This window comes from Pagrus pagrus (genome assembly GCF_965226575.1).
Source record: "Pagrus pagrus genome assembly, chromosome: 12".
NCBI classification, from domain to species: Eukaryota; Metazoa; Chordata; class Actinopteri; order Spariformes; family Sparidae; genus Pagrus; species Pagrus pagrus.
Window position 1 is genome coordinate 23,236,436 of NC_140196.1, and position 18,160 is coordinate 23,254,595.

The following is an 18,160-nucleotide window of genomic DNA, read 5'->3' on the forward strand; positions in this document are numbered from 1 at the left end:
TCAAGTCATTCTCCTTGTGACAATGCTATGACTGACCCAGGTCGTAATGTGGTGTGGCTGACACCTTGTGGACTCCAAGTGTAACCGCACATTGTAGACTGAACCTTTAGCTTGAACCCAAACTATTCCCAGTAACTAGTAAGGCGTTACTATTTTGAGCCGTCATTCCCAGGAGCAATGAAAACATTACACGACAAACCCCATCCGAAGAGAGAGCGGAAAAGAAACGTCACAATAACTTCAAATTTCAATTTTTATTATTTGTACATTCACCACTGATAGGCGTACTCAAAGAAGAAATTAAAAAAACGAAAAACAAAGCTTGGTACTAAAATGATAAAATAATGATTAAAAAACAATATTAAAACCATTGGTGAGAAAAGTCATAATGCAACCTCGCCTCTTGGGCCTGTATTGACGCTACAGGGTAAGAGAACTTGAGGAAGAGGAGGGAGGAGGAAGAGAATCAATGATGAGGACATAATCATAACTTGTGTCAGGTGTGACAGACAGATTCCCTCCCCCCCAGAGAATCATCTCATCTCTTAACTAAATTAAGGGAGAGAACACTGCATTGCCTTAGTAGTTTTTACACACCTGTCCAAAAATACCCTAGAGCTGCCTCATTTAAATTGTCCATTTAAATTTTTAGTTATTTTATATGTCTGTACAAAATGCCAAATACACGTTTTCCAATATTTTTAGATTTGTGCAAGCCTCTGCACACAAGGCCGCATTTTCTCTTTAGGCAGGCCTAGCAAGGATAGCCTTGGACTACATGCAGCAACAAAAGGATTCCTCATCCAAACTGCAGAACTGTTGAAACACAGACGTGACGATGATTGATAGCAAATCATAATTGGCACCTACACTTGGGGCACATGGGGAACATTGGGGGGAAATTATTAAAATTACCCAGCGTGCCATACTGCTATGCCGTCAAGACAAAAACCCAAAGAATAAAAGAGAGGCAAACATATAAAGAAAATATACCAAACCTTGACAGGAGCGAGACGTACAGCACTCTGGGAAACAACACTGCAAAAAATCATGGTCCCCTTTAAGCATGACTGTGTGTAGGTGTAGATGTGCTTTAAAAAAGGTGACAATTTGAGAGATGGTGACGACATCAGTTGGTCCTCTGTTGGGTCTTAGTTGTAACAAAGTACATGTAGTGAAAGGCAAATGGAAGAGGGTGGTCTCTAGGACAGTTCCATCAGTTGATTGGCCATTAACGCCGCCTTTCTCGCGGGTCACTGCGGCTACGTGAGCGTCGGCTACCGCCTGCCCCACTCCCCCCAGGCCTACGGTAGCCATCCCTGCGTTTGTCGTTGTCCCTCTCCCTCTCCCTCTCCCTGTCCCTGTCTCTGCCTCGGTCTCTGTCTCTGTCCCTCTCTCTGTCTCTGTCCTTGTCCTTCTCACCCTCACTTCGCTCTCCAGCTGCGCCGCCTCCTGCCTTCATCCTCTCCTTGCGCTCCTCTTCCCTTTTTTTCTCCTCCTCCTCTTCTTGCTCCTTCCTCCGTTTCTCACGCTCCTTCGTCCGTTCTGCTCTGGCAGCTTCCCGCTGAACAAACTAAAATAAAAGAGAGAAAAGAGTAAGACTTAAATTAGATATCTAGGCCATGTACTTGAAAGTTATGCATTTAAAGCAGCAAGCAAAGAGTATAAACTGGTTCATGTCTCACCTGTTCCTCTGTAAGTGGAAGCCAGTATATGCAAGGAGCTGCTTTAGTTTTGCGGAACAGATCATCAAGAAGCTTTGCAGGAGGATCCTCTGCAGCTTTGTCTGTGGAAAAAAAGCATAATATTAAGGATACAACGATTATTCTAGTTTTTTTCTATCATACCAAACATATTCAAATTATTATAACATAAGTAGAAAAAACTGCAAATCCTTGCAAAATCTTGAATGTGGAACTTTTAAAAAAAGAAAAACAGATTGAATGAATCAATCATGAAACAAATAACTGATTATCAAAATATCTGCAGATTAATTTTCCATAAACTTAAAGACTAATTGTTTTGACCCTTCTCAGTATTGAATTTTTTTTTTTTTTTTTTTTTACCTAAAGTGAATACAGTCTACATCTCATGTGTGCATCTCATACCTTTCTTCTCAGTCTTCTTCTCCTTACTCTTCCCCCTCTCTTTGCGTCGTCTCTCTCTGGAGCGTGACCTCCGGGGACCACCCTCCTTCTCCTCTCCAGGTTTCCCAAACTCTCTGACCTTATCGCGATCCCACTCGCGCTCAGCTCTGGCCCTCTCCCGGCGCTCCATCTCGCGCTCTCGCTCAGCCCACTGGTCTCGCTCTGGGAGGAGGGAGGGCAGGCCTGATGCTCGACCACGGCCTGAGCCAGGGCCCTGCTCCTCTGCTCCAGGTTTGTCGGCTACACCCAAGCCTTTGTGGAAGTCCAGCTAGAAAACAGAGATGCTCAGGCTACAGATGGCTAAACTGTGCGGGTGTAAGAGAAAAACAGACTGATAATAATATGGTCTTACCTCATCCTGCTGGCAGAAGTCTACTCTAAGGACTTTTGGGTTGCTCTGAGGCCATTTCACTCCATGAAGAGCTGCCCGTGTAGCGACTGCTTCATCTGAGCTACAGTACTAAAGACAGAGAAGAGGACAGCTCCATGTGAAACAGAAGAATCTTCCACAGGTCAAAAGCAGTCTGGTTCAAAGAAATTCAAAAATATCAAAGAAAATACATGCTCATAATAACTCACTGTGACATAGCAGTGAGACTTGATTTTGTCGATCCAGAAGCCCTCCTCCACCAGGGTGCCAGTTCTGCTGAGCAGTTCCTTAAGCTGCCCCAGAGTGAACGGCCTCACCTACACAAAATATTACAGAGCACTTATCATGACACTCCAATAGACAACTAATCATAGCTTAAGCAACCAAGCATGTATATGTTATGAAACAATAAATATCAAACGTATACTGCCTGTAACATACTTCAAAGTAAGTGATTGATTTCTGTCTTTCCATGAGAATAATTAAAAGATGAAACAAAAAGCATCCAACACCCGGTCCACACTGCATCACTGAACTGCTGCAGCTCAAACGCATATTCTACAGATATACACATGAAAACTGTAGTGAAACGCTAGTATGATATCAATATGACTGACGTACTGCCAAACAGGCACTGCTCAAGTGGGCAGTTTGGACCGGGCATTTTAAAACTGCATAAAACATGCTTGTTTGTTCAGTATAAAGAGCTGGGTCAGTTTATAAGCATATGCCTGCAATCAGAGGCAACATCTCCATAAATACCCAGCATTAACATCAGTTACACCACTTGTTTGCTTGCTTTATCTATCTGTGCTGGATACAGTCTGCACTGATTTAGTATCAATGTTAATAATAATGTACAGTTTGCAGTGTTCTCTCACCAGGTTGCTAATGTGAACAATATTGGAGACTTTGCCACGAGGTGGCGAGGGCTGCCGGGCTGTACGAACTGGGTCATCGATTGTGATGGAAACTCCTGTCTTCTGCTGGCTGATGGAGCGACGAATGAGGGTGTCGCCAGGGCTCACTAGGGGAAGAAAAAAAAAAAAGAGGACATCAGTCAACATGGCATCTCCATTACTACTATTATATTATATTAAATTATATATCTTATAATGTAAAGACACCTACATTTTTAACAACTTCTGTAAATCTTTTTTTTAAATCAACAGAAATCAAGTCCTGTTTTCTATACCATTGGAGAAAACTGGATTTAAATGCAACATTAAAAGTACAGTAAGGTATTACCTATTACCTATTGGTGTGTAATAATAAAAAGAGTGACAAAGTACAGACTTACAGTTAAAACCACTTTTAAGTGAAATTTAAGGAATTCAATTTGACAATTTCAATGCTAGATAAAGACCATGTTGTGACAGATTCATTACCAGTGTTAATTTCTACATCATGGCTGGTATCTGATGGAGACTGGGTTTCCATGGCTCCAGAAAATGGGGTGTCCAACTTTTCTTCATGCTCCCTTGTCCTTTCTCCATCTGCCCGCAGATCATCCTCCTCCAACTCCTCATGTCTACTCCTCTTTGCCTCCTTTTGTCCATTTTCCTGACTCTCAGAGTGCACCACCTGCAATAAGAAGGAAGACATCGACACATCACAATTCCTGATTATAACATCTATGTAACCTCAAACTTTCATGAGGAGCACTTTACATTTCACATTAGTGAAAGTTCCTAACCTGTCATTCCTGTGAAAAAGTTAAGAGTTGTAGACCAACCTGTGTGACAGTGCGTCGGATCTGAAGGTCCTGGTCTGAGCGCTCCCTGTCTTCATCCTCAGCCCCAGAAAGGACAGCTTCCTCCGGGTGCAGGTCCACTACTGCCTCCTGGCCAAGTGGCCGGATGTCTGGGATCAGGGACTGAGGGCAAAGAACACAGATCATACACAAGATAAATGGGCCTGTGATATTCATCATAGAAGATGGAGGCAGTAAGTATGAGCATTACTAACATCAACAACATAATATCATTTTTACTATGCTGCAAATACCTTGAGTGAATCTGTGGTGATGCTGATGGAGGGTTTCTTGGCAGTGACAGCCGTGCTGGAGCCCCATCTCCTCTTGCGACCTGCTGCAGCTCCAGACTCCTGCTCGCCCTCTGCACTTCCAGTGCCTGGGGACAATTTACTGGCTGGTAGGACAAGAAAAAAAAAAAGAGTCCTCAGGCACATGTCATATTGAGTATAAGCATCCATGACATCACAAATCCATGCACACAACAGTGTTCAGGACAAATATTTTTTAAATACAGATCATGGTTATCATGAATCCACATTTCTATTGCTAAGTTTTATTTATGTTGAGTTCACAAGCTTAGACTAATAATGCCAATAATACATACACTATGTATTAATGATCAGTTATAAATGCTGGTAAAGTGGACAGTAAGTCAGGAGGGTGTACTCACTGCTAAGAGAGATCTTACGAGCTGAGAAGGCCTTTGGTGTCTGAAACACAAGAAGATAAAAACAACCCAAGATACATGGGAGAGGTGAGAGGCAGACACTATGGGTGGAGACCAACGGTCAAGGACAGGTTAGAGGAAAGGAGGAACAATAATAGAAGGGGGACAGGTAGGGACTGAGAGAGTGAATGATAGAAACTGCTGTGCAAAGTTGTTTTCAAAGTCAAGTCTACTGAATGGCACCGAGCTGTGTTAAGTTCTGTACTGGTATTCATAAGCATACCATTCACAATTACTTGATAATCTACACCTATTGATTATCTTATATAACTTGCTTTTGAAGAGTAAACTGTAGTTGCAGTCTCTATCACACAAACAGGGATCTAGTGGAAATACTGCAGTTTAAATTCCAGCGCTAAAATGTTATTTTAGAACTTTTGTGTCTGAGTAGACAACTCCCCAACTCCAATCAGTTTCACAGAAGTAATCGTCAGCTAAGATTAAAGGTCATAAAACAGACATTTAGAACCATTTGATTAAACTGCGGTAGCCACAAATAAATAACATTTTTAAAATAAAAAAAATCTGCTTCTCCCAGCAAAGACTACAGAGAGTATGACTGAACTAAACATGAAATGTAACAGTGAATAAACGTCTACTTATTCCCTGGTACCACTGACACCTGATCCTTACTGGTTTGGATATGGCCCAATCACGACTGCATGTACTGTATCTAGGCAACAAGGGTCCAATCAAAGGTGGCTGAGATGTTTGGATGGAAATCTGAAAGCTGGTTGGCTGGCAGGATGGTTTCGATAGTTCGTTAGGGGGCTTTGAAATGCTTTTAGCCAAAGCAGTCATCCACAGGTGTTTTTGGCATTAGTCCTTTGAAAAACGTGGCAGGCTCTTATAACAATGAGTCCAATGAGCTGGAGACCAGATGTTGAATGTTGTCAACAGTCACTGTGCGCACAAATCCAGGATTTTCATTTTACTGTTCAGTTGTGTTTGGGGCACAGTAAGTTCATACACAGAGTCACAAAGATCGCAAAAATCTGATGATGGCTGTTGTAGAAAGGGACCCAAATGGTAAGTCCTTCTTCAGTTCAAATAGAAAAAGTCAAGCCCATTGTGTCCAGATAAAAGCTTTGGCCTCTTTGAAAATGCATTCAATATCCAATACGGGTGTTTGCTGGAGTAATCTGAATCCCATTCCAAGAGATTAACAAAATCCAAAATGTCCTTTGTCAAGCATGATTCAGTTCACCAACCACATTAAATGGTGTGTCCATAATATCCCAGATTTCTTTGCGAGTGGGTTAAAAATGTCTTGAAGTGAAACAATCTTTTAACTACTCAAGTTGTTGAGAGGGTTTCACAGCAGCCTTGACTTCATGTGAGCACACATCCTTGCTTGTCTCTTCTCTGTGTTGATTGTAAGGGCACATGGCCAGATAAGTGGATAAAGGGCTAAGAGAGGTGGGCTATATTGACTAGCCAACCCCTTCTTTAAATCTTCTGGTCCAATCAATAGCTCTTGCAAGCCATATCCATGAAAATGAGGCAGCCTTTGTTGCCAGGGGTGTCCCTCTGCAGTGCAGCCTTGGGGGCTTATCTGTGGTCAACTCTGGGTTCTTGGGGACAGTGGAACAGGTGCAGCAGTAGCAGTAGTAGTAGAAGTAGTAGTAGTAGTAGTGGCAGAGGTAGTATGCAGGTACCAAAAGGGGCAATGGAAGAGGCATGAGCACCTTTATAACAAAGCAATCATTTGGGGTTTAAATATCAGCCACAGTGAGAAAATAACCTTGCCGTTTCTGCCTATGACAGCACCAACAAAGGTTTTACAAACAGCCAAATTAACAAATGTAATTTCCAAAACACATTCTATCATTTGTGAAAAGGGCTCAGTAGGTCATCTAGGGGAAGTATTTTTTTAAATGTAAAGAAAATAATTCCTACAAAGAATATAAACAATCAAATAGTGTATACTGTAAGTATCGAGATAAATAAAACTGTGCATATCACAGAAATTCAACTATAACGGCTCAAAAGGGTTCATCCATCTAAGTCCTCCGCTACCAACAGCTTTGAGGACCAAGATGATTCATGGTTCTCCAGGTGCCTTACCTCCTCGCTGGTCTCTGGAACCTTCTCTGGCTCTGCCATGGCAGTCTCCTTCACCTGCCTGTATCATGTGAAAAACACATATCGGCAGGAAAAGGGGGAACAGATGAGCAAACCATTAGTATGGAGAAGAAAATGCAATTATTTGTTGGAATCAGGTATTAACAAAAAAAATGTAAAGGCATAACAACAGCATAAAAGCATAGTTAACTAGAAGCAATGAAAAATGTGAAAAGGTTAATACATCAATACCATTTAAAATAACAGTCAGACTAATAAATAATTTAAAGATATGAGAATATTAATGCATAAGCTCTGTCAAAATATGGGCATTTAATGAAAATCATTATTTATTTATTAGCAATTATGTGAAGCACAAGTAACATGTAGTTAAATGGGCTAAATATGCAAGAGCACCATTTTATTTTCATAACTACATCTAACATTTATATAAGAAATCATGGAGCCCTGAACACACAAAGCAGCATTAAAAACCTATTAAACAATCTCAGCAGTTGAAACTACTCTACGGAGATACACAATCGGCACCGAGAGATGCTAAAATAGCTGCGCCTTAAAAGCATCTCACGCTGCTGACCACAGTCACTCTGCCATTTAACAAATACGTTGCTCTTAATTTGTTAACGGGGCTCAAAGAACTGAGGCGAGGAGAGGAGTGAATGAATGCAGAGCCACCGCAGTCCTCCTTCAGACGTGCCCAGTCCGCTCACACACAATCAAACGCTCAACCACAGCGACACAATACCTGACAAACGAGCGCGCGCCTCACGTTCTCATGTCATCCTCATGCGCGCACACGTGAACACTCATTCCCACTTACATTAACTTGGGGGAACTTCACAGCAAAGAGACAAAGTGTACTCGGTTAAAACGCAGCATACAGGCTACGGCTGCTGCTAAAACGACTGCGTCGCAGCGAGCGCTCTCTCTCCCCTCCCTCCTACCTTCCTCTCACCAGAGACTACTCCTCTCTGAACGCGTTCATGTCCGTACCGGCTGTCAACCAAAACCTGCGACGGACAAACCCTCGCCTGCTGTTTTGCTGAGCCGATGTATGGAAAACCATAGGCCGGCATCGGCAGCTAAAGCCATCGACGGAGCACAGCCATGTTGCAACGAATGAAAAAAAAAAGATCGTGTATAAAAAGGACCCGCATCTTCTCAGCCACACCGGCTTCAAGGCAGTCTCATCAATCGCCTGATGGGAAATTCAATACCCCGCATCTTTTATGACACCTTTTTATCACCGCTGGATTGTATTCACATCCACAAGCATACAGATCCTCGGGCTCCGATGGAGTGGGAGTATATGATGTGATGGCAATGATCAAGTGAGCTTACAAAGCATTTTGACATCAGACAAATAGCTGCAAAATATTTTAACATTGTCACACTGCCCAGCGCTTTCATGGGAAAAAGATAAATATTGTGGCGTCCAGAACTGTGACTCGACTACCAATGAGGGTTTTTTGTTTCATGTTTTTACAGTTATTACAGCCTTGCTCAGAAAAGTCTGCCAATGATTCCAGTTTTGACCATACTAAACCTGCATCCTGTCAGAGCACCAGAGATGTTCTGTGTTGGATTCTTGCTATATGGTTCCCGATATATATTGCTATATGGTTCCTTGAGGTCTGGTGAACATATAGCAAGAATCCACATAAAACTGTCCTGTTGAAAGATTCATCTTCACAACCAATAACTTCTGTAGAATATAGCAGTGTTTCTGTTTTGCCAATGTGGCACTGATGATTTGTAGATCAACTAGGATTTGAAAAGTGTCCTTACAATCGTGTATTGCAACAACTTTTTACTGGTGGGCTTCATGTAAGGCTGTAGTAACCTCTCATACACACACAGTTATGTTTTTATTAAGATTCTGGCATGTTTTGAGGAAATTTACAAAAAAGATGTGAAAAAGAAATTGTCAATCAACATGTGTCTTTACATCAGCTAGTGCTATAGTATTAAGTGTCAAGGGGGTGCCACAACATTTCATGTTGAGGTGTCATTATTTGCTGTTGAACAGCTTAATTAAGGAACGCACTGTTCAAGTTCTAGTTTCTTTTATTACCACAAGGATAGGCTGGTGTAATTGATCTCAGGTCAGATGGAATGGCTGCAACAGTTCACCACGCACAGCATTGGCTATATAGTTGATAAATCCAACAAAACCTTTCTTGACTATTGTCAGACACCCTGTTTACATCATGCAGACTTAAAAAAGTACCTCTGCTCAAAAGGTAGAAAACCTACAACAACCAGAATGCACTGCACAGCAAATAACAGGAAAGTTAAGCTGATGTTATTATTTTGCAGTGCATCCCTCTCTGTCTATCCTGCTAACCTTGCTGGTTAGTGCATCTCTTCGTGTGTCTGTGTCTTGTTTGCTTGCTAGCCCTTTCAGGGTTGTTCTGTGTCTCTGTGCCTGACAAAAGTAGTTACAATGTATGATAAACGCCAATGGGCAACTGTTTATGAACTGTGGCTAACTAATGATAACCGCATATGACTATTCATATGCATGTGCAAAAAAAATTAACTTGACAATCAATTAATTATATTGAGGTGATGGCACTCTCTTAATCAAGGCTCAGTTACAACTAAATAAGCTTTGGCAGATACAAATGTAGGCACTAACCAGCATCAAGATAGCCTTGTTGGAGAAGGTGAGCATACGGGTAATTTTAGACCCAGGAAGTCAGACTTTTTTGGCCTCGTGCACCACTGAGAAACTTTCATATGAACAAACAGGGCTCGGCCTCCGACATTGTCTAGCTTCTCCATAATACGTCAATGGCCTCAATGGTTCTGTGTTGTGTCTGTGTTCACAATCATGCCAAAAACATTGTGGCAAGTAACAATTGCACATCATTTTTTATTTTTCTTAAAAATTAACCAATAGGTTACTGGTTAATGGGTGTCAGGATATAAAAAGTAAAATTAACCAAAACTGACATGCCTATACCATGCCCTGTGGAAAGCCCTGATATAGAATGAGTTTCATAAGACTTTAAAGCAGACCTTTGTTTGTCCTTTTCCTCCTCTCCCTCGCTGTCCTTTCTCTTCCTTTGCGTCTCATCCCTGGTTGGTGCTTCAATGAATGGTTTCTGGGGATTTAAAAGGGCAGGTAATTAAATAGATGCACAAGAATATAATGTACTACATTTCAAAGTTGTGTTAGTAGTTGAAAGCCATCTGGGGATTTGTCTGTAAATCTATATTCTTGGGAACTGAGATGTCTTTTTTAGGCAAGATACACATAATTGTCACAGATGTTGTGTGTTAACTTTTGAGTTACTGACCTTGGGGTGACTGTTTCCATCAGCACTTGTGTCATTTTTCTCTACAAACATCTCTCTTTTGTGAGGGGAGTCTTTTGGAGTTTCCTTTAAACTCTTAGCCTGAGCCTCAAGTGTCACCCTGTGCAGCGGTGGTGCATCTCTTTCAGGTTTCCCTTCCTAAAAGAGGCAGACAAGAGAAAAACATTTTATGCACTGGGAATAAAAACAAATATTTTCCTTGAGTTTACTGAAAACACTTTCACTAGCATTTCTCACTTACCCTGACCTTCTGTTAAACATGTAACCGGCACTACCAGGATAACAGGTTTTGTAGACAAACACAAACCAAACTAAAAAATATATAAAACTGTAATAAAGTTTTACTTCTACCAACTCGTTTTCGGACACTGTTAGTTTTGTTTGTTTTTTATTATGTTGTTTTAATTTTGGGTTCAAAATAAAGTCATTACTTCATTCATTCATTCAACTAAATGCTGTGCTGAATGCTAAATATACCTAAAACCATAGATTCTGTCAAAGGCAAGAGACAGACTGCCTTATTGTATTTGTAAGTCTGAATGACGGGCTAGTTATTCGTGAACGCATGTTGCTGTAACACTGCAATGCCTTTAAAGAGGCTGTTCCTGTTGTATGGAAAACACTTGCACCACGCCTGCATGATCAAAGGCACTGCTGTTTGTCAGGGACAGAGAGAGGTTCCTTTTAAACCACTTACCCTTCTACCTCTTGACGTGGAGGATGTTTTCTCTTGAGAAGATGTGGATGAACCAGAGGAGCGAGATGATGAGGACCCAGAATCTGATTCTGAGGAAGAGGAGTCATTAGAGGTTGATCTTCGTCTTGCTTGTTTTTCGTCCTTCTTTGCATCTCTTCCCCTATTCTGTGCAGCATCCGCTGGGCTTGACAGACCCTGGCTTTCATCCACTTCTTTTGCTTTTTTGTTTGATTCCTTTGAAACCTGTTCTGTCTTCACTGGATCTGCTTTTTCTTTGTCTGGTGATACAAGGTTTGTGGCCCTATCTTTTTTGGGACTCTGTACCACTGCTGTGCTAACAGTGGTCTCCTTCTCAGACTGAGTCCCCACAGATCCTTGCAGCCCAGCCATAACATCCAGTTTTGTCTGCTTCTGCGGGCCTTCCTGTTCAGTGGAGGGCTGATGTCTTTCCTGCTGTCGTTCCCCAACATTGGTGGGGGAAGAGACAGGTGACGCCTGAGGCTGGGGGGTATCAGAGAAGTTACGGGGCCGCTTGATAACCATGGAGGTGGAGGAAGATTGAGGCTGAATTTGGGAGTCTCGTAAGAACCGGAACTTCTTGAATGAGGACTGAGGTGTCGGTGACATGGGAGGGCCGGATTCCTTTGCTTCATTCCGGGACATTTGAGCATGGACATCTTCCGGCTCTCCTGCATCCGTCGATGACTTTCTACCCGGTCCTGTAGAAAGGAGGGGAGGAGTGGGCAGGGGAGTGAGACCAATCTCACGGCCACGTTTGGATGGAGGGAGGTGACTCTCCCTCTCCTTTTCAGCCATCCTAGCCCTCTCTTTCTCCTGTTCAAGAGCCAGCTCCTCTTTCTCTTTCTGCATGGCTTTCTCCTTCTCTAACCGTTCACGTTCGAGAGCCCTCTCCCTCTCTTGTTCTAAAGCCCACTCCTTCTCCTTCCTCTCCTTCTCCATCCTCTCCTTCTCCAAGGCTAGCTCCCTTTCAAGTTTCTCCTGCTCTTTCTCCCTCTCCAGTCTCTCTTTCCTCTCCTTCTCTGCCTTTTCCTTCTCAATCCTCTCCTTCTCCAGAGCAGCTTCTCTCTCTGCCCTTGCTTTCTCCTCCCTCTCTCGTTCCAAGGCCTTCTCCCTCTCTATCCGCTCCTGCTCCAATGCTTTCTCTCTCTCAATTCTCTCCTTTTCCTTCCGCTCAAGCTCTAACCTCTGTTGTTCTAGGGCTCTCTCCCTCTCCAACTTTTCTTTTTCTAGAGCTTTTTCTCTTTCTATTCTCTCTCGCTCGAGAGCTTTCTCCCTTTCTAGTCTCTCTCGCTCTATGGCTTTCTCTCGTTCTATTCTCTCTTGCTCCAGGGCTCGTTCTCTTTCCATTCTCTCTTGCTCCAGGGCTCTTTCTCTTGCTAGTCTCTCTTGCTCCTGGACTCTCTCCCTTTCTAGTCTCTCTTGTTCTAGGACTCTCTCCTTTTCTAGTCTCTCCTGCTCCAGGGCTCTCTCCCTTTCTAGTCTCTCTTGCTCTAGAGCTCTCTCCCTTTCTAATCTTTGTTGCTCCAAAGCTTTCTCTCTTTCTATTCTTTCTTGCTCTAACCTTTCCCTCTCTAACCTTTCCCTTTCCAACCTTTCCTGCTCCAAAGCCCTTTCTCTCTCAATCCTCTCCTTCTCCTTTCTCTCAGCCTCCAGAGCTCTTTCCCTCTCCAACCTCTCTTGCTCAAGAGCCCTTTCTCTCTCCTTCCTTTCCTGCTCCATCACTCTCTCCATTTCTTCTCGCTCTCGCTTCTCCCTCTCCTCCTTTTCTTTCTGCAGACGTTCTTGCTCCAGAGCCCTCTGCCTCTCCAGCTCCTTCTGCTTCTCCAGCAACAGGGCCCTCTCACGTGCTAAGGCTTGCTCTCGCTCTTCTCTCTCTTTAGCCAAAGCTCTTTCCCTCTCCTGTCTCTCTCGTTCTAGAGCAAGTTCCCTCTCCCGCTGCAAAGCCTTTTCTCGTTCTTCTCTTTCTATGGCCTGCTGTCTTTCAATTCTCTCTTTCTCCAGAGCTCTCTCTCTTTCCTCTCTCTCCAGGGCAAGAGCTCTTTCCCGCTCTTCCTCAAGTCTTCTCTGCTTTTCTTGCCTTTCCAACTCTAGGGCCTTTTCTCTTTCTATCTCATTGTCCCTCTTTCTGTCCCTCTCTTCTGTTGCAGTGGCCTTGAGCACACTCACAGGTACTTGAATATGGGCCGAAAGTGCTCCTGTGACACCCTGGTTGGTGCCTGGAATCATGGGAAATGGCACATGGCCTGCAGTGTTGGCTGTGTGAGTGATAGCAGATACTAGACCCTCTGGAGGCCCTCTGCCAGGAAATGATGTAGCTGAGGGAGAGCTGCTATCCTGTCTATCACCTTCCCCATCACCACCGTGCCAGCCTGCTCCTGAGAAAGCCCCTTCTGATGCCATCTTACGTGCCAGAAGGGTCAGCGGGCCAGGCTTGCGCTCAGCATGTCCACTTCTCTGTGGTTCTGGGCTACTACTGCGGCTGCCACTGCTTGAGGAGCCAGAGCTGGAGGAGCTGGGTGAGCGCCTAGCTGGGGCTACATCTGGACTAGGGGGACTCTGTTTAGGGGTGTCAGGCAAGGGGAAAGATAACTCTGGGGGTGGGGAGGGTGGAGGCGTTGGCTGGCGGAGTTGAGGGGACAGAAGGGAAGGCATGTGTTGCTGCTGGGGTTGACAGGATGCTCCAGACCTCTCTCTGGTTGTGGGAGCTCTGGCCGGCTCTCTGAGGTTTCTCCTCCGGGCACTGCTGTCCCAATCATCATCGTCACCATCCTCCTCAGCATCATCACTATCCTCATCATCGCTGTCAGCGGCTACTTCGTTGGATGCTGAACCCCTTTCTGGCCGCTGCTCACCACCAGGTACACGCATGGCTACAGAGCCAGAAGCAGGAGGACCAGACACGTTAGCCTCCTGGTTCCTGTTAGCCTCTCCCTCATTGCCTGCACCAAACAATCCCTCTCCACCAGAGGGGCCGGGTGGCTTTTGCTGCTCGGCCAGTGCTGGTGTAACATCCTGATAAGGACAGAAGGGAGGTGAGACTTATTTTGTCAGAGCATTATACCAATTTTCTTCCAAGTAAATGATCTGGCACCATTCTTACCAGCAAGTTCCTTTCAAATGTGCAACATCTTTTGGAGCACAGAGAATCTCCAGACAAAAAGATTAGAAAATATGACCAAAGGCAAAGAAATGAAAATGAAATTAATGTCTGACCTGCGCTTGAGGAGGGCACGAGGTACTGTTATTAACTTCTGAGTGGTCCTCTTGATCTGTTCATCAAAGATAAATACATAAAATTACACAAATGTAAATCACAATGACCCAAGGTGTGTGCATTCATTTACTAGGTTGCAGTTGAGGATTCTACCAACGAGAGGTCGAGCAGATAGTGGATTTTTAAAGGGCGATATCATAACGTGAAATCTGGACAGGTACAACACAGTCATCTTTATTCATATTCTAAATGTTTTTATTTCTTTTTTTAATTGTAACACTGTTGAAATTGAACATTAGAGCCCTCCCTCTCTTGCCCTAGTCCATCCCACCCTCTTGTTATAAATTACAGGCTTTGTAACATCAGTAAAACAGATAGCTTTAGAGATGAACAGGACACAGTCTTTAATATGAGTTGAAAAGCTAGAAGTTGCTGTCACTGTTGCAGTGTTGCATGTGATTTAGTGGATTACATTGTTGGAATCTGTTCCATTTACAATGGACGATGCACTGTTCTGTGGCTGAACTGGCCACAATTACTGGCCCCTGTTGTGCGTCCTGTTAGATTGTTGAATGCCAATCTTTCAAACCGTTAATGTTTGTGCATATTCCCGTCTTAAGGAGGGTCCCAAAGTGTGTGATTTCATTTCATTTCATGAATGGATAATGGATACGTGGCTGGATTATTTCGAACAGAGCGCGCCACATTGGTAAGTACAGTGTTAAGTAACGTAACGTTAACAGAACGGTTTTTTTCCCCTCTGGCCTGGCTGCCTTCAGTGCCCTGTCCCTATCACGGAGGTGGTGGTTTTGCATTATATGATCAAGACTAGATAACTTGTCGGGAGAATAAACTGAAATTGAGTCAGATGAGAGAGGTCTAGCTATGCAGGACTAGATATGACTTGAATGCCACAATTGTCAGCCTCTGGTAAAATCAGCAGTTCCAACATTTAACGTTATGACGGGACCGATGAAGATTTAATGCTAGCCCATATTTTCTAACCCAATTGCCAGAGTAATGCATGGAAGGTATTTCATGGAGTGGAGAATTACTTTATGAAAAAAATACCTCTGATATAACATTTGTCTCTCAAAGTCTACATTGAAAAACTTGATATAAATTAAAGTCTGTCTTACAGCAGCTACCTGTCTATGTCAATTTGTTTACTTTAGATGACGATGAAGAGGGAGATTGAGAGGATTTGGATATCTGCAGCAGTAGTGCCCCTCAAATGATGATTGAGTCAGCGTATCCTCCATGCAAAATGGTAACGTACTCCCCCGCATGGTCGGTGGAGGCTGCGCAGCTATCATCAACTATCGGAGTCAAGTACAGCTGATAATAATAGTTTGTAAAAGGTCCCATCTGCACCGATCAATCTGCCAAACCGATTCATCGGTCGCCCTCTACTACCAACACTTACCATTTGTTTCATATGCTTCACGAGCCTCTCTCTCCAGACGTTGCCTCAGGAGCTCTTGTTGTTTAGCCAGATACTGCTTGATAAAGCTGTTCTGGCTCATTTCCTCACCAATCTAAATACAGAGAGACCATTAAAAATAGGATGCAATCCTTCAGGGCCAATTGTGCTTTCATTTGGTAGACATCAATGAGAATTGTGTTAATGTTCACTTTGACATTTATACTTAAAAGGTCATTACATATGAAGAGGCTTCAGCCGTTGAAATTAAAGCATCTTTGTGACACTTACCTGTGAGTTTGGCTGCAGTCCAACATGAGCCGTGGAGGTCCTCTGCAGGTTCTCCAGCATGAGAGCCTGTTATTAAGATGAGACTATTCATTCAATGCAAATAACTGGCAGGTATTTTTCAAGAGCTGTTAAGAGGTCGCACTGGTGCTACTGAATGTAAATATATGGGTCACTTATGACAACCTAGCTGCTGTGCAGTATATTCAGTAATAGTTTTCATTATGTCTGCCAATATTTCCATCTTTTGTTAACTTCGATCCCCTGTGTGCCTTGGCATGTCAAAATAAATGGGACAAATATCTTTCAGCATCACTGCCTATCTTACTTTACACTGTACGTATGGAGAATTTTACTTTGGAGAATGGAGAATAATTACAATTGAGAGCAACTGAATACTTAAGGACAAAGACAATGGGATGGTAGAGTTCTCTAGTCAGAAGGAAACAAGTAAAATGGCAAGATAAATAAGACTCAATTGGACCCTGATCTGAAAGGCAATTCACAGGCTGTGGTGGAAAGCAGACCAGACTGAGAATAATGTGGACAGAGACACAAGCAACAGCTGCTGGACCTAACTTGTTTTACAATGTTACACCTTTTAAATGAAAAACTTCAATGTTTTAAGCCATCGCTGCCCTGACACTCAAATGTCAGTTGTGCAGCATCCTTGTATTTAATCACAGTGCATGCGCACAGAATAAATATGTGTGTATTGTTCAACAATGGTTTAATCTTCAACATCTTGGGCAATGATAAGCCGAGAAAGCAAGCAACACATGTGATGTCAAATATAACCAAAAAGGAAAGCATGACCGTTGGAGGTCAGTGGCTTATTTTTGGTTCCAATAGTCCTCAATTGTCTCCAGCTGTGCTATGAAAACTTCCATATTTTAAGAGGGATATTTAGGGTGCTAAAATTTGGTAACAGACAACGTAGCTGATAGTCCTGTTACATGTTGTAACCGAATAACACCTAGTTTACATCTCACATGTGAGGTCAGGGGGACATAAGGCTACACTGGACTAATAAGGGTTTAACATGGAAATGCGAATGTCAACACATCTTGCTGCTTTCATGGCGCAATTCAGCGAACAAATGGTAATTAACCGGACAAACCAGTAAAAAAAGGAAAGAATGGCCCAACTTTCATGGCGGGGTAGATAAGATTGAATACATGTCGCAATGTAAACAAACTAGCAGCTATTGGGCCTGAGATACACTTTGAGCAAAAGTATTCCTGAATTTGGCGGAACACTGTGAACATTGTCCATTCAAATAATTGCATTGACGTAAAATTTAAATTCGGAGTCAGCTGCACCACGGCAGTCGAGCTACTAAATACATAGCTACGTTAACGCTAACCTCTTGGCTAGACTCATGCACACAAAGTGCTTGGGACAGACACCGTTAATGGTAACTATACACAGCAACAAGCCAGGCCACCGCTCAAGTCAATGCGTTAGCCGGGGAGCTAGCGAGCTAACAGGACAACATCACCCCGACACACACACTTTAGGATTAGCCACTAAGTTTACTGAACTCCAGGTCTAGCTACGGTTGGTTTACTTCTGCGAAACGAAAAAACTGCAACATTACAGCTCGGTGCAATTAAAGGCCTTTTTCAGCTAATTAGTAGTCGTTAACCCTCGGCAACTCTACTACGCTGCTCGGCAGTAACGATACTCAGTTGTCGGCCCTCGAGAGAGCATCAGCCCGTCTCATCGTTAACGCTAGCTCGCAGCAACCGTGGTCCGGTATTTCGCCGCGGAACTCACCCCTTTGAGTCTTTTAATGAGTGCATTCTTCTGTCCGCTTTTCGAGAGTCCTCTCTCCTCAAGAGCAGCTTTTAAATCCGCTACTCGAAGAGACTGGAGCGGTCTCCCGTCCAGGGTAACGTCTTCGAGATCCGCCATTTTCCGTTCCTCTCAGTTCCCAGCGAGAGCGACGAGCAACGCCTTCCTCCACCCAGCGTCATCGTCGACGACTTCCCCCTAATCAAATATCAAATAAACCAAATGTTTCTCAATGTGTAAAGCCGAGAACAAATAAAATACACGCTCAGTGCCATTACATGTTTTTATTGTTCATATTATACACAAATAATT

At 43.3% G+C, this 18,160-nt stretch overlaps 1 protein-coding gene across 1 annotated transcript; it reads right to left on the minus strand.

Annotated features, from left to right (window-relative positions):
* Positions 1–239: 239 nt before the first annotated feature.
* Positions 240–18,044, minus strand: acin1a (apoptotic chromatin condensation inducer 1a). The gene is made up of 18 exons (XM_084370109.1): positions 17,831–18,044; positions 16,055–16,120; positions 15,767–15,878; positions 14,340–14,395; positions 11,106–14,138; positions 10,391–10,546; positions 10,110–10,195; positions 7,068–7,125; positions 4,944–4,983; positions 4,525–4,667; positions 4,253–4,393; positions 3,906–4,101; positions 3,399–3,544; positions 2,727–2,834; positions 2,500–2,607; positions 2,109–2,415; positions 1,686–1,786; positions 240–1,573 (listed from the first exon to the last, which is right to left on the minus strand). The coding sequence occupies exons 1-18, from the start codon at positions 17,966–17,968 to the stop codon at positions 1,232–1,234; spliced, it is 5,337 nt and encodes a 1,778-aa protein (XP_084226235.1). The 5' UTR covers positions 17,969–18,044; the 3' UTR covers positions 240–1,231.
* Between the last annotated feature and the right edge of the window lie 116 nt (positions 18,045–18,160).

Excerpts from the sequence above, each read along its gene's own strand:
- acin1a (XM_084370109.1), bottom strand. The coding sequence starts at position 17,968 with ATGGCGGATCTCGAAGACGTTACCCTGGACGGGAGACCGCTCCAGTCT. Across the intron at positions 4,984-7,067 it reads TTCCAGAGACCAGCGAGGAG|ACACCAAAGGCCTTCTCAGC; the intron begins GTAAGGCACCTG and ends CTTGTGTTTCAG. Across the intron at positions 4,394-4,524 it reads TCACCACAGATTCACTCAAG|TCCCTGATCCCAGACATCCG; the intron begins GTATTTGCAGCA and ends CTTTGCCCTCAG.